At 63.3% G+C, this 25101-nt stretch overlaps 1 protein-coding gene across 7 annotated transcripts in view; it reads left to right on the top strand.

The window, feature by feature from the left end:
- TNS3 (tensin 3) overlaps positions 1-25101 on the top strand; it is a 105186-nt gene that overhangs the window by 49545 nt on the left and 30540 nt on the right. For 6 of the 7 annotated variants that reach the window (XM_053661399.1, XM_053661398.1, XM_053661394.1 and 3 more), the window contains exons 1-5: positions 14210-14291; positions 14990-15065; positions 18451-18580; positions 18829-18894; positions 19739-19843. In XM_053661399.1, coding sequence (XP_053517374.1) covers positions 14263-14291; positions 14990-15065; positions 18451-18580; positions 18829-18894; positions 19739-19843 — 406 coding nt within the window. In that variant the 5' untranslated portion in view covers positions 14210-14262. Of the gene's footprint in view, positions 1-6038; positions 6092-7653; positions 7826-9032; positions 9084-10247; positions 10371-10639; positions 10705-12474; positions 12559-13863; positions 13977-14209; positions 14292-14989; positions 15066-18450; positions 18581-18828; positions 18895-19738; positions 19844-25101 lie in introns of those variants that run through there. The other variant, XM_053661408.1, reaches the window with a different exon arrangement.

The raw sequence follows: 25101 nt of genomic DNA, 5'->3' as shown, positions 1-25101 counted from the left end.
GGCTGTGATCCGGGCTGCCAGAGTGGGTGCCCGCAGACTGTGCTGAGCTGCGGGTGTGCCAGAGGAGCCAACCGCCCCCCACCCTGCCGTTCCGGCTCTCTGGTGCTGATGTGACACAGCCCCCACCCCCACCCTGCCCGGGAAGGGCCTGCTGCCCAGCGTCTGAGTCGGTGAGGGGCGAAAGCAGACAGGGCTGGTTCTGATGGCTCCTGGCTGCTGTCCTTTTTCTCTTGGCTTGATCTCTAGGTGTCAAGTGACCGAATTACATCAGCCTCACACAGGTAGGGGCACCTGTGAGGCCACCGTTGTCCCCACCCCCTCCAGTTGAGGTCCCCAGGCATCTGGGAGCGGGGGAGCGCATGGTGGTTTTGGCGTGAGCAGAGCTGGACAACCCTCCCTCGCCTCTCCTTTCTGGTTGGTTCCACAGCCCAACCTTGTTTTGGTCTTTGTTTCCTGGTTTTGCATCATTTAGAAAGGACAGAGGAGGGAGGCTGGCGGGGGGCCGGGGGCAGCAGGTACCTGACAGGCTCAGAGGTGTAGGCTGAGCACCAGCCCACCCAGGAATCCGCAGCAGGTGTCTGTCCTGGGGGTGCTCCGGGAGACAGGAGACCTTGCTTGCGCCCCCACCTCTGCACCTCGGGGAGGGCCCAGCCACTCAGCCACTCAGCAGCCACTGCCCCGCCAGCCTCTCCAGGGGTGTCAGACTGGATTGCAAAAGCTCTGAGGACAGGTCCCTCCCTCCCCACTGGTCTGCCGTCACCAGAAGCTCCTTCCGGGGGGCTCAGAGCTCCCAGGTTTGGGTGACAGGTGCCCACAGGCTCAGTCTCGGTCTGACCACCTGGCTTCCGGCTGAGCTTGGGGGCAGAGTGAGGTCGTCCGGTTTCCTAGCTACATCTGGGCAGCTTTCTGGTAGTCCATGCTCATCAGTCGCCATTCAGTATCAAGAGCAAACGACTTGAGGTCAGCAGTCCTGGGGTGAATGTGTCCCTTGAGCTGGGAGGGAAGATGCAGGGCTCGCCCCTGGCTTTGGAGCTCACACTGGACAGCGGGGAGGCGGTCGTTCAGGGCCCGTCCCCACCAGCCCCCAAACACAGTGATGGAGTTCCTCGCTGGTGTGTACTTAGCACTTAGGACGGGCCAGACGCTCAGCCCTGCCCATGGGTGTCCCTACTGACCCCGCAGCAACCCACTTCCCATATGAGGGGACTGAGTCACAGGGAGGTCGTGAACCCCCTGGTTGGACAGTTTGGAGGGTGGTGGTGGCGGCTTCCATCTCAGGCGTTGGGAGTCCGCAGCAGGCGCACGTGACACCCGCCCACACCCTCCTGTGTCCTCCCGCGCCCGCCTGTGTCTGCCCGAGCGGAAGCATTTCGGCCGACCTGTCCCCAGCCCGCAGCCCGGCCCACACCAGGCCCCGGCTGCACGCTTCCTCATCAGTCCGGCTCCAGTTGCGCAACTGGCTTTTGTTTCTTTCAACGCGGCCGTTCCCTCTGTGTCCCTCTGTGTCCGGGCCGGCCGACACACTGACAGCGGCACCCAGCCCAGCGGCTCCGGGAAGCTGGCGTCCTCCTCAAGCGCCTGGGCCTTGCCCAGATTCCGGAGATGGCACCTGCCAAAGGTCTTTCTTTGTTTCTCACTTAAAAGCCAGAGAGCACGGGGGCAGGCGGGCAGCAGGGGCCAGCGCCCTGTCCCTCCGGCCCAGGGATCCGGCGCTGCCCTTCCCCAGGTGAGCAGGGGCGTGGGGCGGCCTGGCAGAGGCCAGCTGTGTGCCTAGGGGTGCCGGGCTCCGGTGCTTGTCTCGGGGACACGGGGAGTCCGAACCCCAGCAGGCGCGGCTGCGGAGCCCCACCCTGTCAATGAGCAGAACCCACATGCGAGCAGGTGGGAATGGTCCGGGGGTGGTGTCCTGGAGGTGCCTGACGCCGGTGCTCCGTTCCCTGGATGCTTCTTCTTAGAGAAGCCCCAGCCCTCACCCCACAGGTCCCACACGTCACAGCCTTCCTGCCAGAGGGCAAGTCCGTGTGAGCCACTTAGCTGTTTTTCTGTCACCTGAAGAGAAAAGTTAACTAGGGATTCATTACTGAAATGTACGGCGTGGGTGCCAGCGGTCGGCGGGTCCCTCCCTCCATCCTACAGGTGCCAGTTCTATGGGGACGGGGCTCCAGGGGCTGAGGGGCGGACCCAGGCCGGGCAGGCTGAGTCCACTTCAGGGATGCAGAGTGGACAAAGGAGGCAGTGTCCAGTCCTTTCTGTGCATGAAAAAGGCCAAGGCAGGGGGCCCGGGCCAGGGCCTCTGCTGGTCGGAGTGTCGTCTCGTGCACCCAAGGGTTGCGGGGTTCGATTCCCTGTCAGGGTGTGTGTGGGAGGCGGCTGATTGATGGTCTCTCTCTCTGCTCCCCTTCCCCTCGCTCTGAAAATCAGTAAACACATCCTCAGGTGAGGGGAGGGAAAAAGCAAAGACCAGCGCAGGGGTGTACGTAGGTGGGGCGGGGTACCCGGTCCCAGGGCTGGGAGACACTCTCTGAGCCCGCAGGTGGAGGATCCGAGCGGTCAGCCAGGCGAGACTCGCACAGTGGGCCGGAGCCCACAGGGCTGCCTGGCGCGTGCGGAGGCCTCGTGCTGTGGGGGTGAGAAGGAGGCCTCGGGGGCCAGGCCGGGCCCTGCCCCTCAGCCCACAGCAGTGGACGTGTGGACACTGCCGCTGCATGCCCTCTGGACCCCCGTCTGCCTGCAGGCTGCACCCCCGGGCAAGGCGTGTACATGTGTGTACGTGTGTGTGCAGGATGAGGCCGCCACCCTGTCCCTTGGCATGTGACCCTGCTCACTGCGTGACCCCCACTGGGCACTTCCTCCGGCACTCACAGTTGCTGTCACCCAGCTCTCAGTTCCCAGAGGTCACATGAAAGGAGGCCATGGAGGCAGAGCGAGGCCTTTGCTCCCTGCAGGCCCTGCTATGACCCCCAACGACCCTGCCGAGGCACCGCCCGCCGTCTGTCCCACGGTCAAGTGGGCAGAGTTTGCATTACTGTGCCCAGAGCTAGGACTTCGCCTGACAGCTCAGGGACTGGGGTATCGCTGGACAGCTGGGCCCGTGTCATCAGCTCCCAAAGGCAGGAACCCCAGCCCGGCTCCCAGGGGCCCTCTGAAAGGGCGTGGCCGTCCAGGACTGCGCCTTCCCCTCAGGGACCCCCGCAGCCTCCCCCAGGTCTCCGGAGCAGCCCACTGGCCTCTGCGGGGGGTGACGGCTGCGGGGTTCCTCACTCTGGTGACGCAGGGCCTGGGGTCCCTGCCGAGGGGCACAGGGTGACCGGTGTGGGCAGGGCAGTCTGAGGAGCACCAGGCCGTCTGTGAGAAGCAAGCCCGTTCCCCCCTGCGGCCCGCCTCCCGCCCGTGGCTGCCCCCCTGCAAGCTGCTCCTAGCCCTTGTCTGTTCACAGAGGTAGAGTGTGGTGGCGCACACACCTTGGGCCACTGTCCTCTGCTGGCAGATGGCCGCAGAGCCGCTGCTGTGTCCACTTCCAACACGGAACTGACCCCAGTTGTGGCAGCAGTGAGTGTTGGTCATTCAGGTGCATCTGGGCCCGGGCCCTCCGAGCAGGTCGCTGACTCCCCGCCAGGAGGAGTGGATGCTCCCTCAGCTCCGACCTGGGGACGTGTGGACTCCAGGGCCAGCACGCCTTCCCAGTGTGGGACCCACAGGTGTCATCCTTCCAGAAGGGACCCAAGCCAGGGAGCTCCCCCCCAGCCGCCCGTTTGGGATGTTAGCAGTGTGCGTTTGGGATGCGGCAGGCTCTGGGTGAGCTCCAGGGATGGGACCTCTGCTGCTGGGGACGGTAGTCCCCAAGCACGGTCCCTGCTGGAATCAGCTGGCGGGATGTGGGCCCCACGAGGGGATGTGAAGGTCTGCAGTGATGGGCAGTCCAGTGGTGAGGGAGGCATGGTCCCGGGGGACAGGGCAGTGGGTGGGCCCGGGCACCCCACTCCGAGGTCCCACACAGGGACTTCAACGGGCCGGGCGTGCTCCCGTTCCAAATGCTCAGGGTCCCCCCGTAGAGTCTTCCTCGCTGCCTGCCATCCAGACGGCAGCTGCGATCGGTGACAGGGAGGCGCCCTTCCATGGCTGGGGTTGGGGGGTTGGCCTGGATGCCACTCTGGGAGCTGGGACTTCGCAGGAGCTGACCCTGCAGGCCTGGCCCGTTCTCCCTCCCGCTGCAGAAGTCAGTCGTGTTCTTAGTAGAAAGGGAAAAATGCACCCAGGAGAAAACATGTAACACAACATTCCAGGAGCAAATGGCTGCCCGTGAGCTCATAGCCTGTGCAGTCATCCAGGTGTGCACACATGTGTCCAGTGTGTGTGTGTGCTAGTGAGTGGGTGTGTGAGTCTCGGACCCTCACGGTGCAGTGGGGCCTGCCCTCTCTGTGCCCACACTTTGTCCCCACTGACGTCACCAGGGCGTGTGTGGCTGGCCTCTGGCCACTGCCCGCTCTGCGGTTCGGCAGAGTTGGCGGCGCAGGGAGCCCCGGTCTGCGCAGCTGCACACGCTCCCCTGTGCCCTCCTCAGGACGGTCCCTGAGGTGTCCACGTCGGACCTTCCTAGCGCTTTCGGTGTGTGCGGCCGACCGACCTCGAAAGTATTGGGTCCGCTTACACTTCACCAGCATTTCAATCTGTGTCTGTTTCGGTCTTTGCTATTCTTTTTTGGTTTTTAAAAGTTTTATTTATTTATTTACTTTTGGCCGGGGGGGAGATACGTTGATTGGCCCCCTCCTGTGTCCTGACTGGGAATTGAACCTGCAGCCTAGGCAGATGCCCTGACTGGGAATCGAACCAGTGGCCTTTTGCTTTGCAGAACGGGGCCCAACTTACTGAGCCGTGCTGGCCAGGATAGTCTTTGTGCCCGAACCGTCACAGTGTTTGGAGTTGGTCTGGTTGGGGCGGTTCAAGTGTGGGGGCAGGGCCTTGGGACAATGGGCGGAGTCGGTGTGGAGCCCCTGCCGGGCATGAGGCCTTTGTCTGCAGGGAGGGTGGTCTCTGTCCTCAGAGGGCTGGTCAGGGCTCTGCTGGCACCATCCCGGTCAGTGCCCAGGCACCTCCGAGCCTGCGAGATGACCAGAGGCCGTGTCCTGACCAGGGGAGACTGGCACTCCAGTGTGGACACCCCTCCTCCACCCAGCAGGTGGAGGAGGGGCTGGCTGCCCGAGTCCCCCTTCAGTGCAGGGGCCGAGACGGTGGCCTCTGCGGTTTGCAGTCGGCTAAGGAGTGGTGTGGTCGAGGTTCAGGGAGGGGTCCGTGCTCCCGATCCCTGAAACAGCCGGTGCTCACTCTCTGTCCCCTCTGTGGGAGCCAAGTTGAGCTGGGGGCCCAAGGCGGGGACACCAGGTGCAGGCAGGTGTCGGGTCCCATCTGAGAAGGGGCTCTGCCCACCGAGGCAGGCTCTGGGCACCCTGTCCACACCACCCAGTGTCCCCCACCGCCCGGCTGACCGCAGAGAAGGCCCCAGGTGGGGTGGGGGTGGGACTGCTCCGCAGAAGTCAGGAGAGACGGGAGCCTCCAGCCAGGAGGGGTGTCGGGGAGCTGCGAGGTCGCCCTGCACCTCCATGAGCCTCGGTTTCCCCGTGGGGACAGTTCTGACATGCAGATTGCCGGGTCACCTCCTGGGATAGTGTGGTTGGTATGGCCTTAGTGTGTCTCACACAGGCACACTTGCATGCCCGCCCAGGGAAGGGCCGTGTGACCTGAAGCTTCCTTCCCCTTGAGACGGAATTCTCTCAACATATAAATAGGCTCTTTCACGTACATGCCCGCAGCTGATGCAGACCGAGCCAGTTCATGGACTCGAGACGCTGCTCCCGGGGCTGAGCCTCCCTGACAGACAGACCGCGTGTCCTGGCCGGCAGTGTAACGGGCCGGTGGCCAGCAGTGGGGCTGCCCATCTAGGAGTAAACTGGGGAGCAGCTGCCAGCCGCCCCACCTGGGTTGCCAGGTGTGGGCTGCCAGGGCGGGAGACACCAGAGTGACCTGTGCTTTGTCGTCTGTAGGCTCCGGGGGGTGCCTCACCGTCCGCTGCTCCCTGCTGCGACAGGCCGTCCAGGTGAGTGTGCACTGCTGTCGCCAGGGCCTGGGGCCCGTCGGCTCTGTAACAACCTTCACTCCCACTTTGATTTCTGAAGTGCACGTCCAGAGGCAATGCACGCCACGTCACCTCGGCGTGTCCCAGGCGGCCTCCCGGCTTTGGGAGCCCAGGTCCTGCGGATGGCATGGTCTTTATAAACCACCGTGGGGTGGCTGTGAGGCTGTCATTTTGAGGGCCCCCAGGCTTGGCTTGGGCAGGGCAGCGGGCTCCCTCAGAGCTGGCACGTGGACGGCCCCTCGGGGACCGAGATTGGTGGTGGAAGCACAGTATTCGTTGCCCTTCAGTGTTCAGAGACATTGAACTCGGAATTGAAAAGCAAGGCGGCTCTTCTATACCCACATCCGGTGCATGGGGTTAGAGAGGCAAAACCCCAGTAATGGTTTGCTTCCTGATGTGAACAAATCAACTTAAAAAAGTGAGTTTATGGTGTTGGATTATTGGTGGCACCACCCCTTCCAGGTGAGATGCTGGCATCATAGCCGTCACTAGCTGGGGTCTTTATCTCCTGGAAATAGATGCGGACGTGTTTGTACGTGAAGTGGTACAACCTCAGGGATTTCTTCAAAGCCCTCGAGTGCAGGAGACGGCGGGGGTGGGTGGGGAGGGTCAGCCGCAGGTTAGTTCGGAGGTCAGAGAAGGTGGGCATCTGGCAGGTTGTTAAACTGTTTTGTACGTTTTTGAGTTTTTCCGAAATGAGGGGCAACACAGATAACAAGGGTAGTGAACAAATCAGCAGCAGCAGCCACCATCCCCCGAAGCTGGTGGCAACAGTAGTGAGGGACCTACACTGCCACCCCCTAATGCCCCATGGCCTGACGTCCCCCACCCCGATGTCCCACACCCCCATGTCCCCCATCCCTCTCAGTGTGTGGTTTCACTGGCGGGCTGTCTGGTCTGGGGGCGACCTCGCCACCTCTCCCAGGGCTCTTCCTCTTCCACTCTGGACAGCCCCCCTGCGGGCCTGGCTCCAGCCCGTGGCCCCCAGCACAGTCCCCACTGAAAGTGCTTGGCCTCCTGCCCTGCCCCTCCCCCACATCCCATCCTCACACCTGTGCCCTCCTCTCAGGTGACATCCACCCCAGCCCTTCCCACAGCCAAATGAATTCCTCCCCAGCCCTCCCTCTGCAGGGGCAGCTGGCCTCCTCCCTGGCTGGAGGGCCATCCCCTCCCCACACCTGCCACCTGGCTCACCGGCACCTCCCAGCCCCGGCCTGTGCTCTTTCTGGTGCATTAGTTCACAGCTGCCTGGGGCCAGCCCGACACTGAGGGCCCCACATGTCCCGTACGGCCAGGTGCCCTGCACACGGCCAGGGACCTTCTGTTTATTTGCTGCCCGGAGCACAGGGTCCCAGCCCTGAGTGTAAGGGACAGCGGAATAGGGCGTCCGTGAGGAGACCAAACTCCACATGCAGACACGGGCTCCCCAGCACCTGGGCTCAGGTCTGTGTGGGCCCTGGAGCCGCACCCCTCCACGCTGTCCTCTGCTGCCTGGCCCGAAGCCCACCGTCCCTGTCTCCTAGGCCCGCAGCGCTGAGCCCCGCCATGGAGGACGGCCACGAGCTGGACCTCACCTACGTCACCGAGCGCATCATCGCAGTGTCCTTCCCCACGGGCTGCTCCGAGGAGGCCTACCTTCACAGCCTGCAGGAGGTGACGCGCATGCTGAGGTCCAAGCATGGCGACAACTACCTGGTGAGTAGAGCAGAGTGTGGGGACGGCGAGGAGGCAGTGAGAGGACAATGAGCATGGGGACAATGTGGGGACGCGGAGCATGGGGACAGCAAGGGGACAGTGAGCATGGGTGCAGCCAGAAGACCCTTAGTTCGCTGCAACTTGGACATGCCCAGTGTCCTGGGGACTCACGTACTGCAGTGTGCATGCAGGGTGTCCCTGCAGGTCACGGTGACCAGATCCTGGGACTTGGGGGCCGAGCAGAGGCAGAGTGACTTTTGGGCTGCTGCTCACCCTCCAGTGCTATAGAGGGTCCTGGTCTCCACCTGGCAGGGACAGCTGGCTCCCTCCTGAGGTGCCAGCCGAGGACAGGGTGGGCGTTCCACAGGCAGGGCTGCCGGGACAGCAACGCACCTCAGTCAGATCCTCAGCACGTCCTCGCATGCTCCCAGGCGCCACCGTGTGGAGGGGCCCCGCTGCCCGGTGGGATTGCGGCCCAGTGAAACTCCACCCCCACCCCTGACCGCCCGGAGGCCTCCTTATCTGCAGCAGAGCTGCTAATCTTTGCCGACAAGGCCGCATTGTCATCCTTATCGGCCTCCTGGGATGACTAAACCTGCAGCACCAGGTGACGCCCGGCTGACTCACTGCAGCCGTCCGAGTGGAGTGGAAGCGGCTCCCTGGCCCCCATGACAGGAGGGACAGTGCGTGGGCGGCCCTGGGGTCGTCACAGCCCGTCCTCAGGGTCTCAGGGGTGTCTTCCTTTCTCACAGAGGAAGGGACCATTCTGAGTCCCCTCCACTTGGGGAGCTCGAGGGCCTGAATAGCAGGGCTGCCGTCCGGGTCTTCCCCTTTCCTCTGGGTGGGTGGGGCCTCGCTGGGTTCAGAAACATAGGGTGGAGGTCCCTGCCTTTCTGGGGGACAAGGACCTTTTTAAAAATTGTGCATGTGTCCTGTAACACCCTGAACAAAGGACCCAGGCTACTTCTCTCTCCCCCCGCATCCAAATGGTGTCCTCTGACCATTGGCTGTGGGCTCGGGGCGCCTCCAGGGCCCCCAGACACGGCCGGGCCACCCGGTGGATGTTTCTGTTTTTCGTTTCATGACAGTGACACACACATCAGTCCTCTGTCATCCACCTGGAGGCACCTGCATGTAAAAATGCCGTCATTTGCCATCCGTCCCCAGGACAGTGGCTTGTCTTGACAGCTTCCTCCCACCCCCACAGGTGCTGAACTTGTCGGAAAAGAGACACGACCTGGCGAGGCTGAACCCCAAGGTAGGCCCTCCGCGCTCCGAGTCCAGGGGTGTCACAGGGAAGCTGGTCCCTCAGGCGCTGACGTCCCCTGAGGTCTTTCCTCCCATGACCGTGGACATCAGGAACTGTTCGTGTCCTCGGGTTCCTTTTTAAACCGAATTTTTTTAGTTTAAAGTAACTATAGACACAAAGGAAATCGTGAAAACAGTGCAGAGAGAGACGCCCAGGCCGGGAAGCCAACGGGAGTGCGGTCCCCAGGTGCACCCACCCTCCAGGGCGCACACACAGCCGCGGGGTGCTGGTGGCTCTGCCACCTCACCCGCCACCACCCACACAGGGCGCTGTCCCCCCAGCCCCGGGCTCCCTCCTGACCCCGCTGTGCGCAGGCTCCCCTCCGCCCCGTGTTGGCTGTGAGGGACTGAGGGGAGGTGTTTTGGGCTGCGTGTCAGCGGCAGTGCCTAAGGCCCATGGCTGTCAGGATGGAGAGGCAGCAGCCTGGAGAGCTGCCCATTTGCTGGTGGACAGAGGCAGGACAGGGGTGGACGGAGGCTCGAGTGTCCCAGCTCTGACTGTGCCAGAGGCCTGGGGGGCCCGTCACCGCTGTCTGTTGTGAGGGTTGTGTGACTTCTGCTTCCCGGCCACTTTTTGGAACCCTCCATCATTTTACCCTATTTCTAGTGCTTCTATAGTAAGATAGAGCTCTGCCTCCCTGTCCACCCCCACCCCTGCCCTGAATGAGAGGAAAAGGGGAAATGACTCAGGACCGGTTGGTGCTGGACACCCACTGTTCTTCCTCCTACTGACTGGGCCAGGAGGCGTCCCTCACCCGCAGGAGTACCTGTGTCCCCGGCGGGGGGCCCTGAGGGGTTATCTGCACCGAGGTCCTGGGGAAAAGGCTGTAATGTCCCAAACAGGGTCTGAGGGTGCAGGAGCCATCGGCCCACCCCTGACTCTCAGCCCAGCGCCTCCTGGGAGTGAGCCCTTCCTGGAATCTGCAGCCAGCTCAGGGCAGCAGATAAGACTGGGGACTGACGTCTCCTGGGGCGACTGAGTCCTTGTTTTTCCTCTCCTGGCCCACACTGCCGGGTCTGCACCCTCGAGCAAAACATGTCATGGAGACAGTCCTCTTGGGGCCCACCCCACCCCGGGCCCGGGACGGGGGCTGAGAGAGCTGCGCCCCTGCAGATCCTGGACGTGGGCTGGCCCGAGCTGCACGCACCGCCCCTGGACAAGGTGTGCACCATCTGCAAGGCCCAGGAGTCCTGGCTGAACTGCGACCCCCAGCATGTGGTCGTCATCCACTGCAGGGTGAGCCCTTGCCCTGGGGCCCCGGGCCGGGCGGTCAGGGCTCTGTCCAGGCGCAAACGGCTCCTGCCAAGCACAGTCTTTCCCCGCCTTGCTGGGACACGGTGAGCCCACCGGCCGCCTCTGCAGCCGTTCCCTCGGGGGTCTGCCGGCACTGCCGGCCCTTCTCCCAGACCGCTCTCTGTTCTCCTGTCCCCGAGTGAGTGCTGTTCCAGCACAGCCCCCTCTGCCACAGGAGCTGAGGGAACCTGGCTCCTCTTCTGTGTTCACAGGGTGGGAAGGGGCGCATTGGAGTTGTCATCTCCTCCTACATGCACTTCACCAATGTCTCGGCCAGGTAGGAGCAGCGTGGGCACGCCGGGGACCAGGGGGTGGGCGTTCGGGCCCAGGAGTCCCGGGAACCCAGCTTTGGCAGGGGCCGTGCTGCGGGACACGGACGCCTCCCGGGGCACATGCCAGGGCTACACGCACTCACCTGGACATCTAGCGAGAAATGTGTCTCAATGGCCACTCTGCGGCTGGAGCTGCTCTGTCCGAAGGAAACTTGAGCCCGTTCATGGAGCTAACAGCCCCTTCCTCACCCACATCGAGGGTGAAACCTGACTTTCCAAGTGTTTTCTCTGGAAGCAAACTGGGCACTTGAGCCTGCCAGGGAGGAAACCCAACCCCCTTGTGAAAGACAGACCCTTCTTGGGGATAAAGCGCCCTGTGTCTGTGCCAGTCTTGGTCCCATCGGGTCCCTCAATAGAGCCGGAGGTATTTGGACGGAGCCCAGGTTCCTGGTGGGCTCCGCACAGCACCTGTGTTTCCGCGTGTGTGCGCACAGCTCCACAGCTCTGTGGGGAGCCTGGGCCGTGTGCCGGGCCGGCCTGGAGTTCTCCGAGGCCTGGAGTCAGACGGCTTTCTACTGCATCGCCGAAACGCACTCCAAATGCAGCCTTCCTGGGCAGACGAGGCTCGCCCCCTCCGCTGCACGGCCAGGTGGTCTCCGTGAACCTCCCGACTCCATGTCCACCTGCGAAGCGGGTGCTCACGGCATCTGTTGGTCCACGGCTGTGAGGATGCATGAGAGGGGGCCGGTGCTCCACACCTGGAGGAGCGACCCCATAGGCCCTTCTTAGCAGCACAGTGAAGGCCCGGCGCTTCGTGACCCTCGCTGCTGAGTGTGCACTCTCCTGCGTCTCATCCAGGGCTGCACAGCCCACCCCCTTCCCCACGGACATTGGACATCGGTGCCGGTGAAGCCGTCCAGGTGCTGCCTCTCCAAGTTGCTTCCAGGCTTTGTCAGAACTGTATTGACCTATGCTGACCCCACACAGACACCACCGCAATGACAAGCTGGCAGCATCCAACGGTCCCTGGGACGGGCTCCTCAGACCCAGGCCCTGGGGGTCGTCCCCAGGAGGTGTTGTTCTGGCCTTGGTCACCAACGCTGCCCCAGAACCAGAGCAGAAACCTCTGGACATGGCAGGAGGAACATTCTTGCACCAACGCAGCAAAGGGAGATGTGCCGTGAGAAAGAGGCTCACGGACGACAGCACCCCCTCAGGACAGAGGCCCGACGGCTCCCGGGGGCTGCGATCTGTTCAGGGTCAGACGGTCCGCCTCCCCAGCCACAGCGCTCTGACCCCTCCGGGCCTGCTCGTAGACCTACCTCCCCATGGCGGCACTCTGACTGTCCCCTGCCAGTCCCAGACACTCCTTTGGGGTTTTGTGGGGAGCCCACTACTGTGGCCTGTGGGCGTGTCCAGTCCCCTGTGATCCTGATGCTTGGGTCTGCCTCGGTCCCACCCAGAGCCCCCCAAAACCCGCCTCCCTGTTCAGGGTCCGGGCTGGTGCCTGCCTGTGGGGACCGGCCACCAGGGACTCCTGGGAGCCATGTGTGGGGCACAGCTGAGCGGCCGCCGTGTCCTGCAGGAACTGGGCCCTGCCGCCCGGTGTCCACTGCGGTCTCAGTGTGTATCTGTGGGGGTCGGGGTCCGAGAGGAGACGCTGACGCGGGTCCCGCGGTGTAGCAGAGACAGAGCTCCTTGCGGGCGCGTCCATCTATCCCCCAGCAGCGTCCAAGGAGACGTGACACTCTCTCTGCCTCTCCTGCCCCCCCCAGCGCCGACCAGGCCCTGGACAGGTTCGCGATGAAGAAGTACTATGATGACAAAGTCTCGGCCCTGATGCAGCCGTCCCAGAAACGGTAGGCGAGCCCCTGGGCAGGCGGCAGGCGAGTGGGGCTTTGGTGTGCAAACTGCAGGCAGCACAGGAGGGCGGGCTGGAAGGTGCAGCAGGGACCCCTCCCACGGGGAGCAGCAGGGCGGTCCCTCGTGGGGACAGCAGACACAGAGCAGCCAGGCTGGATGCCTCTGGTCGGGAGAGACACCCATTCCAGGGACTGTGGCAGCAACACCAAGGAGGCTTGGGCTCGCCTGAAATCGGTCTCTGCAGCTGGGAGCCTGCAGGTCCCATGGAAATGTCCACGGGCTTGCCGAGCCCAGGGTACCCAGAGAGCCAAGGGCACCCAGAGATTCAAGGGCGCCTTGCCAGGGTGGCCACAGCCAACCACTCAAGCAGATGACTGTGCGCCCATGGGGTACACATGCTGGAAGGGCCGAGGCGACCAGGGTGGCCCAGCACCAGAGCAGAGGGGCTGCTGTCCAGGGCAGGGACAGCTCAGGGTCCCTGGTGCCCTCAACTCCCTTCCCTTCACCCAGAATCCCAGAGCTGACGGCCTTGAAGTTTGCAGTGTGTGTTACTAGGGGACTTAAAGGCTGAGGACAGGTCACCCAGCCACCCCTGGTCGGCACACAGTGGGGCTAAGAAGGCGTGTGGAGCCCTCTGGTGGCCAGTACCCCAGCTGTGGCCAGCCACCTGCTCCCCCGAGTTTCTGTCCACCTGGCGACTTTGGGAAGTTTCTCCTGTTTGTGCTGAGAGAGCAGAGGGGTTGTTGCCCCCAGGACTGTGGAGACGCTGCAGCAGGAATCCAAGGGAAGCCCGCGTTTTCTAACCTGTCCCTAAAGGGATGGGCTGACAATGGGGTTTTTGAACTTGACTTTCAGTCTCCTCTCCAGTTAGTGTCAGCAGCCCAGAATGACAGACCCCAGTGTGTGAATTGCAGGCGCAAACCACAGATTTTTCTTGTTTTTAACATAAGCGAGGCTGAGCCTGCTGGTGGCTGGAGGTGGGGCTCAGACTGGGCCCCATCCTGCCTCTGCTGGGCTCCACGCAGGCACAGGAGACTCGGTGCTGGACCTGCACAGGATGGCGGGCACCGCGCAGCTCCCCTCTGTGTGCAGCCAGGCTTGCCAGGAGGAGGGGCAGCCTCAGGGCTCATGGTGGGGCCACACCCCATCCGAGGTCCCCACAAGGAAACCTCCCGGTGCAGCAGCGTCTCTCTGGCAGACGCGTGCACAGTCAGGGCGAGCAGTTGGCGTGGATGTGGGAGGCAGCTGGGGTTCAGGAGCTGAGGTGCGACCCCTGGCGCTCAGCTGACTGTGCTTGGCAGGTACGTCCAGTTCCTGAGCGGGCTGCTGGCGGGGACAGTGAAGATGAACACCTCGCCCCTGTTCCTGCACTTCGTCATCCTTCATGGCACCCCCAACTTTGACGCCGGCGGAGGTGAGTGTCCCACATGGCCGTGTCAGGGTGCTGTTTTTACACTGGGCAGGCGTGCTGTCCACCCAGAGAGGCCTGGGCCCTCTCCGTCCCTGACTGGACAGAGCCGCCTGTGTGGGGCAGGCTGCTTTGCTCATCAGGGGCAGGACTGTGAGGGACCCCGGTGTCCCTTCCGCTGCTGTGCGCTCGGAAGCTGCTTCCCTGTGCTGGACGGCAGCTCAGGGCTCCTATCTCACGCCCCTCCCTTGCTCTCCCAGCGTGCCGGCCCTTCCTCAAGCTGTACCAGGCCATGCAGCCCGTGCACACGTCTGGGATCTAGTAAGTGTGTCGGCCTCCTGGGTGGGAGGCAGGCAGTGGTGCAGGGCAGCTTGCCCGTGGGTGGAGCAAGGGGCAAAGTGGGGAGTCCCGGACCAGCGCTCCGTGGGTGGGGGCCCTGCATCTCAGCCCGGCTTCACTACTGTCGCACTGACCAGCTGTCTGTCACGGTGTCCCCGAGGGACGTCCATGGGGTTGAGGGTGGAGGGAGCCACATGCCATCTGGAAAGAAACACGTCCAGCCCTGCGACAGGGTCCTTTACGGTGGGCCTTTTGCTCCTTCGAATTTCAGAACTTGTACGAGTTTCTTGGCTTGTTCGGCGTTGGGCCTCTAAGCATTTTATGTTCAAAAATGGAAAATGAGCAAAAGTACAGAGCGTTCTCCCCACCGCGTGACCACTCGGAGCCTCTGTCACGTTTCTGGGCTCACAATGCGAGGTCCAGGGTGACAGCCATCCCCCTGCTGACCACAGAGCCCTTGGCCAAGTGGCCCCTGGTGGCCAATGTCCTCAGCACCGGGCCAGCCCGGCAGCTTTCACTTTTTCCGACTCACTTCCACGGGCTGTCTCAGGAGCTGCACCCCGGGCCCCTTGGGGCTTCTGTGTAACTCCCGAGTTTGCAGCTCTTGGGGTACTTTTCTGGGAACGTGTTCTTCCCGTAAACCCTGGGGGGACGTAACGACGCATCTCCTTTTTCCAAAGCAACATCGGCCCGGAAAACCAGAGTCGGATCTACATTGCCATCGAGCCGGCCCAGCTCCTGAAGGGGGACATCATGGTGAGTGCCCAGCCCCGACCCTCCGCCCCATCAGCTGGCAGCACTGATGGGGTCTGTCCCGACATCACGTGGTGTGTGTTTGCAGGCCCCTGGGTCCCGCACAGACCCCGCTCCTGGGAGCTCGGGCTCCAGCGGCTGGGGAGCTGCAGGCGGGTCTGTGGGGCAAGGGGAGCCTGGTGTAGCTGCCCCAGGGGGTGAGCTGCAGGGTCCTAGGTCGGGGGACAGGACTGGAGTGGGGCGACTTGGAATTCCAGGGCTGTGGTTCCTCCTGGAAATGACCTTGGGGCTCCACAAGGAAAAACCACCAGGAATGTTCTCCGATGTTGGCAGAGGTCCTAGGGAGAGTGGTGGGGCATGTCCCCTGCTAGGGGTGGGCCTGGTCTGCTAAGCCTCTGAGAGGCAGGACGCTGCTACCCAGACCCCGTCCAGCCACTCCTGGTGGCCATGACCTGCCAGCCACACCTGTGCTGCTGCCCCAGGTTTAGTGGGTAGCCCGGTGCCATGCTGCAAGCCAGAGGACGCGGCACTGGGAAGGCGGCTGGTGCAGAAGGAGGCTCAGGGCCTGTTCTGTGTGAAGGTTCAGATGCTCAGCCTCTCATTTCTCATCAAGGACTTGGCAACAGTTCTACCTCGGAAAAGATCCCCAGCTGCAGGCGAGGCTGCTAGAGCTCCACCTGCCACTGCAGGGCCTGGCCCCCTCTGTGCCATGTTGGCATTGCACCAGGCTCAGGGTGGGCAGTGGCCCCAGGGCTGCCTGGCGCCCTTAGTCTCGGGCCTCCCCTGCGGCCTCCAGTCCTCTCTGGCTTCCCCTTCGTGGCTTTGCTAAGAGTTTGCCTTGCGTGCAGGTACCTCTGCTGTGCCCTGACGTGGGTGCGGCCATGTCCACTGTGACCAGCTTGGAAAGTTACTGGGGGGGGTGGGGCTGTGCTTGTTGTCCTCCCCTCAGGGCCAGTGGAGGCGTCAGTGCTGGGAGGCAGGGTGGCAGCACCCACGTGCCCCCTCGAAGCTCGGCTCTCCCCACGCCCCCTCCCCTGCACACAGGACCCTCCACCTCAGTGAGCCTGCGTGAAGGTCGGCCTGCAGTCCGCCCTCGGGAAGGGCTGGGCTTCAGGTGCTCAGTAAACACGCCAGGGTTATGTAACCCGGGGAGGAATGTGCAGGGCAGGCCCGTTGCAGCCTGGCAGGCGTCCAGAGCCCGCTCGCCCGGTAAACACACCCTGTCCTGCCTGCCTGGTCTTGCTGCCCCTGCTGTGGCCACTGCAGCTTGTGCTCCAGGCCGAGGGGCTCCTTGACCAGACCCCAGGCAGAGGGCCGCCTCCCCCAGGCGTCTGTGCGAACAAATAGCGCCTTTGTGTGTGGTCTCCCTCGAGGCCCTCATGTGGGACCAGGGCGGCAGCGGGTCCTTCCCTCTGGCTCTGCACTTTGCTCCAAGGCAGGTTGTTGTAGGGCCCCGGCCGCTCCCGCCTCATCCTGCACGTCTGTGTGTATGTCTCCCACACTGTCCCCAGTCTCCCGGACCTGGCTGGGCCTCAGCCCCTCCTGTGGTGGCAGCCGACCTGTGGAGGGAGCAGCCCTGGGCACTCTAGGGCAGGTAGCCCAGGGCTCATTCCCAAACCTCAACCCCAAACCTCGACCCCCTGGCCTGAGCGCTCTTCAGTCGCTGACAGAGGTTTGAAGGAAAAATTCCTCTGCACAGCCAGGCTGCCTCCCAGATCAGTGTCACCTGAGTCAGAATTCCATCACACAGGAGTGCAGCCAGTGTGTGTGTGCATGTATGTCACCTGGGGGAAACCGAGGTCAGTGTCACCTGAGTCAGAATTCCATCACACAGGAGTGCAGCCAGTGTGTGTGTGCATGTATGTCACCTGGGGGAAACCGAGGTGCAGGGGACACGCAGGCCTCAGTCCCTGAGAGCACGGGGTTTACTCCGGGGCACAGGCAGGCGAGCTCATGCTGGGGAGTGAGGCTGGGACGGTGGGCATGCGTCCAGGCTGGCCATGGGATCATGAGTGACTCCGCTGTGAGAAGCCACGCTGGGCACCGGTGACAGGCCGGGAGCCCGTGAGCCCAGGGAACCCTGGGCAACCCAGCAGGAAAGGGCTGCAGGGCGGTGTCCCGCCATGCCGGCTCTCCAGGGCCCCTCTCGTGGGACCTGCCCCGGGGCTGTCTCCTCTCAGCCTGTCGTTTTTTAAAGCCTCTGTTTTACTTGGTGTTTGTAAAGTTTTGGGAGCTGCGTGGCCACGAGCCTGGACTTCACTTCCTGCTCCTGCCATCGCCCCCTGGGGCCCCACATCCCAGGCACCAGTGGGGGCAGCAGGCGTGGGTGCGCATCCCTTCACCCCGTGCAGATGGGGCCGGAGGACCTCCATGTGGGGTCTCCTTCGCGGCACGGGGTGGGGGCCTCACCGAACAGGGGCCCTGTGGGGCGCGAGAGGCACCCAGAGGGTGAGGGAGGTAAGCGAGTGGGGGTCGTCGCACCTCCGCCGAACCCTCGTTCTGTGGCTGTGGGTGCCCTGGACCAGGGCGCCAGCCGGGGCCCGGGTGTAGGTCCTTGGTGACGGCTCCACACGTTCATCACCATGGGGCACCCCGTCCATTCGTTCGAGCCCTGGCCGATGGCCCAGAGGTAGGCCCAGGGGGACAGCCCCTCTCACGGACCTCTGTGACCGCACAGCGTCATAAGCTCGTTTCTCCAGGGCGAGTCTTGTAGGAAGATCACTGCTTCTGAAAGCCCCTGGCCCCCTGCTCCTGTTCCCCACCAGGGAGGGTGCCCCATCATGCTCTGCTTGGCTGGGACAGGGACCCCCGGGAGCCCCAGAAGGGGCCCGAGTTCAACAGCATCCCTGGTGATTCTGAGGCTGGTCTCTCGTGACCACCCCTGGGTGTTCACGCAGCCTGGCTGGCCTCCCCATCTCTCTGCCCCACCCTCTGCTGTCGTCCTCTCTCTCTCTGTGTCTCTCTCGCTCCCCCCACCCCATCTGTCCCTAAATTATAGCATGCAAAAGCAGGCAGCGTGGTACAGGCGGTCACGGCACCCATTTTTCTTATGAACAGGGGACAGAAAACCATCCTCGCAGTCTGCCGTTCAGGTTTAGAGAAGAGCCACAGGGTTCCGTTCAGCACTTGTTCCCCAAGGAGCCGCCCTTCCGGTGGTCTGCAGTATTGGTGTGGCCTGTTGGGGGGCTGCAGACTGTGACAGCAGGCACAGCCACAGACAGCCTGGAACGGGGGGACGACTAGCCGCAAGGGGCACTGCCGTTCTGGCCCGCCCTGCTCCAGTCGCGCGGTCCCAGCAGCCCCTGCCCTGAGAGCCGACCTGTGTGCCCACCTCGGAGTCAGCCCGAGGGGGGCCGTCCCTGCAGCTGTCACCTTGTCTCCGCCACAGGTGAAATGCTACCACAAGAAGTACCGCTCCGCCACCCGAGACGTCGTGTTCCGGCTGCAGTTCCACACGGGGGCCGTGCAGGGCCACCACCTCGTGTTCGGGAAGGAGGACCTGGACGGTGCCTGCAGTGGTGAGGGCCCCCGTGATTCCCCGTACTTCCTGCCCCTCCCCTCCGCAGCCCGCTCCTTACCCAGGCCGAAAAAATGATGACCAGTCTCAGGAAAGACTGACAGTCAATCCAGCAAAAAAACTTGCTAGAGGGACAGTGAACCACCGACATTTCTCTGCATGGGGACGCCGTCCGCCCACAGGGACACTGTCTGTCCCTGCTGTGAGGGCTCCCGCCTCCTCAAGGGCTGACAGGGACTTCTGTTGCAGATGGCCGCTTTCCTGCCAACGGGAAGGTCGAGTTGGTGTTCTCCGCCACCCCCGAGCGGATTCCAGGTGGGTCAGGGCGGACGCTGGCCAGGGTGGTGGCGGTGCGTCAGGGGCTCTGTCCTGTCTCCCGCCTTCACCCAGGATTGGAGGTTTTTCACCACAGGACAGGGAGGACAGGGCCAGGCCTCGGTCCCTGAAGTTGTGTCCCTCCTTCTCCTGGACAAGACGCCAAATGTTTACTCTTCTGCTTAACAAACAATCGGATGTGCCTGAAGACCATTAGAACTTCTGTAGTCTGCAAACATTCGTGTTTAAAATAGGTCTCCTTTTTTCTGAAAACACTTTGAGAGAGGCGTCGGCCCTTTATCATCAAGGCTTGTGGCTCATTTCTGCCCCCGGAATCCCTGTGCCCAAACATCCTAACTCAGGGTTTTTTTCCTTAAGATTTTATATATTTATTTTGAGAGAAATGGGGAGGGAGGGAGAAAGAGAGGGAGGGAAACATCAATGTGTGGTTGCCTCTCATGCGCCCCTACTGGGACCTGGCCCACAACCCAGGCAAGCGCCCTGACTAGGAATCGAAATGGAAAACTTTTGGTTCACAGATCGACGCTCAATCCACTGAGCCACGCCAGCCAGGGCCTGACTCAGTTTTCCTCACTGTGTGAAATAAGCTCAAAGTCACAAGAGGCAGGCGGCTGAGCACCAGGCTCGTGGGCTCCAAGCTGCCCCGAGGCTGGGCAGGCTCTGGGGATGTTGGCAGGTGGCGCTGTGGGGACCTGGCCCTCGGAGCCCGGAGCCCTGCAGGGAAGGGAGGGCCGCACTCGCCTTTCAGGCTCCCTGGGCTCAGCCACGAGCGCGCGCCTCCGGCTGGGCCAGACTGACACCTCGTGTCCCCGCCCCCGTGCAGGCTGCGAGCATCTGCGCAATGACCGCGGGGTGAGCGTGGACTTCAACACGGCTGACCCGCTGATCCGCTGGGACTCCTACGAGAACCTGAGTGCCGACGGCGAAGGTGTGTCGGGCTGTCTTGCCGTGGTGACATGTCTGTACCAGAAGTGTCCCTGCGGTGCCAGGAACCCCACTGTCTCTGTGGAGGGGGGGCGCCCTGCCCTGGGAGTCTGGGGTGCTTCCGAGACCAGGCCTGGGACGTCGGGGCCAGTCTGGCTCTTGGCAGAGTTGTCACGGGTGGTGGCGGTCAGTGACGCTGTCATCTGGGAGCTTCCCTGCCTGATGTCACAGCTGCGCCTTGCTAGGGACTGGCTCGCACCTCCCGTCCCTTCCTTCGCCCCGGCCCCCTGGGCGGCAGGCGTTCGTTTGGCCTTCGTCTGTCTGCCTGTCGCCCTGCAGTCCCGCCGTTTCCGCAGCCTCATGTCTGTTTCCGGAAGTCCCTCTTTCGGAGGCCCCTGCTCTGCTCGCCCTTGGAGCCCACGGTCTGGCTCCGGCCGCCGTGAAGCAGGGGAGGCCGCGTCTGCCGGGCTCACGGGAGGGGCCGCTGCAGCTGACGGCAGTCGGGGCTCACTGCGCCTCCAGGCCGGTGAGATCTCCGGTGGTATCTCTCTTCCCCGATGGGAGGGAGAGACAGTCAACGCGTGTCTGTCCCCCAAACTCCCTCCCAACGTCACGTAGCCAGGAACCTGTGTCTAGGGGGGCAGCGACCATGCCCATCTCTGAGGCCCATGCACTTCTAGCGACTGGAAGGGACAACGGTGGCCCACACTGGGGTCACTAATGGTGCCAAGCTCCTCATTCCTCTTGGGCTTCTGGCAGCATTTTTGAGGCCAAGGACGGTCCAGGCCAGCATGGGTGTGGCTTCTAGGTGCTGCGTGACCTCTCTGCGTGGTCACCCGCCTGCCTCTGAAACGCCCGGGTCCTCGAGCACACTGGGTCCCAGCAGAGGGTCCCCAAAGCGCATGTGATCTGTCCTGCATTCTCACTGTCACTGCAAAGCCACCTTCACGGCCACCCAAGCCCTGCAGACCCTCAGTTTTGTTGGGCTCCGGGCTGCCACCTCCCACAAGGTGCCCCGTGTCCCTTGATAGAAGACATCTCCTTCCAAATCTCCTCCCACTCCTCACCCCTGGAGGTGTGAGGCCAAGTGGCTTGGTGAGCCCCTTCCCAATTCCCTTAGCTGTCCCCTTAGCTGGCCAATGGTCCCCAGTTTGGGTCCTTGCACAAGGGTGCAGGGGCACCTCTGCCCCAGAGGTCAGGCCCCAGCAAGCATGACTGGGGCAGACGCTGCCTTTCTCTTCCCGCCTCCACCCCCGCTGTGGCCAGGGCCCCGGGCTCTCCCGAATCCCTGCCGTCCTGGGTGGGGTCCTGCAGCTGCGCTCCGTCCCACCCTTCACCACTCTCACGTCCCTCCTGGCAGGGACACTCGCTGGGGACGATGGCTGAGCTGCCTGCCGTGTCCTCTGTGGAGACCCTTTCTGTCCCTGCCTGTGGGAAGCAGGCTGCGGGCTCCTCACTGCAGGTTCACTTCGGCCAAGTCCGGCGCAGCCTTCCTGGCAGCGTCCACAGCACCGGAAAGCACCCACGTCGATTAAACATTTGATACTCAGAGCCAGAAGCCCAAGCACAGTGGGCTAGGACGCACTTGCCAGTGCCCCCGCCATGTGCCCTCCTCCCACTGAGGCAGGTGCCTGGTCCTCCGCCCTCGTCTGTCACCAGGACAGGCCTGCCACACATCCTTTCCGTGGAAGGTGTGCAGGGCATTGAAGATGCCAGACTACGTGTGGGGGGGGCGTGGAGCATGTGGCCCTGAGTTCAGGGAGAAGGGAGGTGGGAAGCGGTTATGCAGGAGACACCGAGCACCACTCGTCCGGACGGCCGCCCTGAGGAGCGTGAAGGGCCCAGCAGCAGGGGGAGGAGACGGAGAGGCCCCACCGAGGCTCTGAGCACGCAGTGGACACAGTCCCTGTGGCCTGTGGACCTAGTGGGGTGGACTGCGGCTGCCGGCCCTGCCCCGGGGGTCCTTCCTTCGCCTCCTGGGCCTCCGAGTCCAGACTCCAGCGAACCTGACGGCAGCAAGCCCCACCCCTGTGTTTACGCCACGCTGGCCTTTTTGGCGGAGTCCTCATCCCCTGCTCCCAGCCAACAAGGTCCTCCACCTTCTGTGCTCTCAGGGGGTGGGGTAGGGCGGGGGGGGGCACACCCAACCCAGGATGCTTCTTCGCTTCCCGAAAAATCGGGTCGCACAGTCCTGGACTGAAGGAGCTGTTGGGTGGTGGAGACAGAAGGTAAGCAGGGGGCATGCCTGTGTGCGTGTGCGTGTGTGTGGCTTCTGCAAACGCAGGAAGAGCTGCGCGGCAGGCTGAGCGCCCCGAGGGCAGGAGGCATGCCAGAGGCGGGTGGGGCAGGCAGGAGCTGAGTGACCGCAGACCCAGGCCCCACCAGTGGAAGGAGGGACGTGCAGGCCTGGGGCGGTCAGATCTCAGGCCAGCAGTGCCGCTGATTCTGCTCCAGGGCTGGAATGTCTGACTGAGGCGTGTCCAAAAGGACCCGGCTACACGGTTTGCACAGCCTGGGCAGTGCCCTGGACATGTGGGGCCAGGGACAGGAGCCGTGCTGGCCCCAGTCACGATTGTGTGGGCTGCCTGGGCAGTCACCTCGTCCAGGACTGGCTGTCCAGCGCCTGTGCCAAATCCCCGCCACATTCGGGAGCCATGCCCAGGGCCGCTGGGAGCACCCGGAGCCTCCCCAGAGCTGGGTCCCGCGATGAGGCGTGTCCCTGCCTGGGAGACGTCTGTTCCTGCTCGGAACTCCCTACTCCTCCGCTTCCTTTTTTTTCCTCCTGGTCTGTGTTCCTCCAAGAATTCAGTCTGCTTGTCTCTGGAAAACATTTGCCAAGAGCTCAGCTCAGCTCCAAAGGCAGGGGTTCTCAGTGGCCCCCCCGGCAGGCAGGCATGCTGGTGCCAGTGCTCGCGGCGCCGGGGGCTCTGTGTCCTTTCCTTCAGGTTGGGGCCCCGGCTGCACCCTCAGGGGAAGGGAAGCTGCATGCAGTACGGTGTTCCCAGAACTCCGGGGGGGGGGGCAGTGGGCTTGTCTGTCCAGGGGTGCAGGCTGTGCTCACGCCCTTGGGGACTTAGTGGCTTATCACTGTCTTCCTTCCCCCCCAAAAAAGAATAAAGAGAAGGTGGAGCAAAGGGCTCCTGTCCTCTGTCACCCAGGGTCCAGTGTTGCCACTTAAAGGCGAGATTCTCAAAAGCCCAAGTGCAGGCAGCCCTGGGTCCTCTCTGTAGCGGATTAATCTGATCCAAATGCAGGGGAGTCTGTGATGAGCACCGGTGAGGAGGGGCCCAGTGAGAGCAGACCCGTGTAGTGGCTGAGCCCCGATGCAAAGGACAGACACGGACTGCGTGGTGTCTGGGCCTGGGACCGTCTGAGTCGGCACAGCGGCTCCCAGAACTCGAGTATTTAGAAGTCCATTCCTGTTCCCCAGTGTCTGGGTCCTTGGATGCACAGAATGCCCTGGGCAGCCTTTGGGGACAACCCCAGGGTAGATGACTTCTTTGTAGATAAGGAAGGTGAGGCACCGTGGATCCAGTAACTCCGCCAGGTCGGCCGGCTGAGGCCAAGCCAGGCTGCAGCCCAGGTAGATTGTGCCAGAAAAACCTAGAAGGAAAGTGAAGACATGCAGCTCAGTCTCTCTCGGGTGACAGCTCTCAGCTGCGCCACCAGAATCTGCGGGACGTGCAGTGCCCAGCCTCCCATCAGAGGCACTGACCTCTTCTCCTTAGATGGTTGAGTTCAGAAAACCAGAACAGAAAAAGGTTGTTTGAAAGGAAAAGGCCAGAGAGCTTCTGCCTCAAGGGAGGCACACAGGGCCAGGACAGTCACCCTGGGGACATGGCTGCCGTCCAGGGGTCCTGGCAGGTCAGGGCAGAGCCGGAGGGTGGGGGGAGCAGCGCCGGCAGGGCGGGCTCGGTCCCCTGCGCATCTGGTCCGTCGTGCGTTCGTCCACACAGGTGTGCTCTATGGGGTCAGGGGTGGTCAGGTGTGTCTGTACAATGTGCTGCCAGAGGGCACGGTTCACCTGCTGTGGGCAGCGACTGGTGGGCTCTGCCGCCCTGCAGGGCCTCCAAAGTTGCAGAACAGGCCACCAGGAACACGCACGGCAGAGGAACAAGGGGTCAAGTGGTCTCAGGGGCCCAACCCCAGGCCCAGGAGATCCAGCGCGTGGCGGCATAGCTCTGGTTCACCTGGAGCCATGATTGGCGGCAGCACTCACTCTGCCGAGTGCGCAGTCCCAGGGGTTCGGTCTCCATTCTGCAAGAAGGACCCTTCCTTCTGCAGGGTCCCTGCAGGTCCCTGATGCACACCCTGGCGCCAGGTGGAGTCGGGCCTGTGGGGCTGCGTCCTCTCGGAGCGCTGGACACCAGGGCAGGTGAAGGCGTCCCCTCCCTCTTGTCCTGGGCACTTCCCCTAGGAGGGAGCGGTTGCGGGCGCCCTCTGTGGCCGTGGGGGGGTGTGAGAACTGTTCCCATCCATGCCTCCACTTGGGGGGACATTTTGATGCGCCGAATGGTGTAGCTGGGTGGCCCAATGACAGAGTCATCTGGAGAGTGACCACTCGGGGCTGCTTGGGGGACAGCGGTGACCGTCAGCAGTCCGAGGGTCAGGGGGGGAAAAGCAGCCCGTCCCCTGAGGGGGGGGTAGGGCTCTGGGCACAGGGGCGCGGGCTGATTGACACTGATGGCAGAGACAGAGTGCACAGCTGCCAGCACCCGCTTAGGCCCAGGGAAGGGACGGGGAACTGCCACCGTCCACCCAGCAGCCGCAAAACACCCGGCTCTGCCTGGGACGAGGAGCCCTTTCAGGAGCTGGGGGGACAGCAGGGCACGCGAGTGGCACGTGGAAGTCACGCACACATAGTCTTCACAGCAGGAAATCTGTTGGGTTCTCCAGCTCCCCGGCCACCGCTGTGGCCTGTCCTCTGGCTGCCTGCCTGGGCCTGGCGCTGTGTGACCCCCTTGGTGGCGTGGGGACTGTGATTCCCGCAGGGCAGAGACTCCGTATGCCCCGCCCCCTGCCCTGCGGAGCGGCAGGAGGAGCCCCAGCCGGCTGCTCCCCCCTCGATGTGCCTCCCTGCCCGTCAGCAGCGGGAGGCGTGGCGCGGGGGGCTGGTTCGGTGTCAGAGCCCTGCCCCGCCCGCATTGGGGCCCCTTCTGGCCCAGAGACACCACGGTAACAGGAGGACCCAGCGCCCGTCCCTGCCCTTCCTCTTTCCGTGAGTGACACACTCAGGCCTGAGCAGGTGTGCGTGTCGTCCGA

This window comes from Artibeus jamaicensis, unplaced genomic scaffold, assembly GCF_021234435.1.
Source record: "Artibeus jamaicensis isolate MK-2021 breed Jamaican fruit bat unplaced genomic scaffold, CSHL_Jam_final contig_1016, whole genome shotgun sequence".
Taxonomy (NCBI): Eukaryota; Metazoa; Chordata; class Mammalia; order Chiroptera; family Phyllostomidae; genus Artibeus; species Artibeus jamaicensis.
This window is presented reverse-complemented; position numbering and strand designations above follow the sequence as displayed.